General features: G+C 46.6%; 1 protein-coding gene across 1 annotated transcript in view; it reads left to right on the forward strand.

Annotated features, from left to right (window-relative positions):
• gas2l3 (growth arrest-specific 2 like 3) overlaps positions 1–391 on the forward strand; it is a 24,950-nt gene extending 24,559 nt beyond the window's left edge. The window contains exon 10 of the mRNA XM_013913399.1: positions 31–391. Within this exon, the coding sequence (XP_013768853.1) occupies positions 31–391 (361 nt within the window). The remainder of the gene's footprint in view (positions 1–30) is intronic.
• The last annotated feature ends 360 nt before the right edge of the window (positions 392–751 follow it).

The raw sequence follows: 751 nt of genomic DNA on the forward strand, positions 1-751 counted from the left end.
GGCTAAACCTGCCTGCTCGCTGCCAAAAAGCAATGAGGCCACAGTCAAAACTAAGGGACCGGCCGTCAACAAAACAGCCGCCACCCCCTCACGCAGTACTGCCGAGTCCCCCGGGCGGGTCCCAGGGGGCAACTCGGGCCCTTCTGCTTCCAACAAAGCCAATCAGAAAACGGCAGTCACAGCTCAGAGGGCAGGGCGAAAACAAGCAGCCGCAACTAACGCCATCAAGCCGACTCTAAAACCGGAACCCGCCCGAGCACCGCAAAACTCCTGCCCCAACATCAGAGCTGTTAAAACAGAGCCCAGCATCAGGAAGAAGGTCCCACAACTGAAAGGGAAAAGCGAGGCGCATTATTTTGAAATGAGCAGTAAGAGGAGGCAGAAGACCTAACCAGCAGGCTGGTGGCACTCAGCTTTGTTCTGCAGAAATCGTCAATAGTCATGAATTGTCATTTTTGTCTAGTTTTTTCTGTGTTATTTAATTGTCTTTTTATATTGTGCTTTTATTCATCCAAAAGGGTCAAAGATGCATCGTTTGTGTCATCTTTGTTCCGATTCGCCGGTCTCTTCCAAGGTCATTTCATCGTACCTGATTAACACTACGACTTGCACAATGTTTACATTTCTCACCTTTGTTGCACGTACAGCCATTACAGATATAAAATTTTGTTAATAAAATCAATACTCGAATACTAACCTCATTGTTTTTTGAACACAAGAACACCATCATGACTTAGTAGAATGCACTTGA

The sequence above is a fragment of the Pundamilia nyererei genome, unplaced genomic scaffold (genome assembly GCF_000239375.1).
Source record: "Pundamilia nyererei isolate P.nyererei 1_Seehausen unplaced genomic scaffold, PunNye1.0 scaffold00130, whole genome shotgun sequence".
NCBI classification, from domain to species: Eukaryota; Metazoa; Chordata; class Actinopteri; order Cichliformes; family Cichlidae; genus Pundamilia; species Pundamilia nyererei.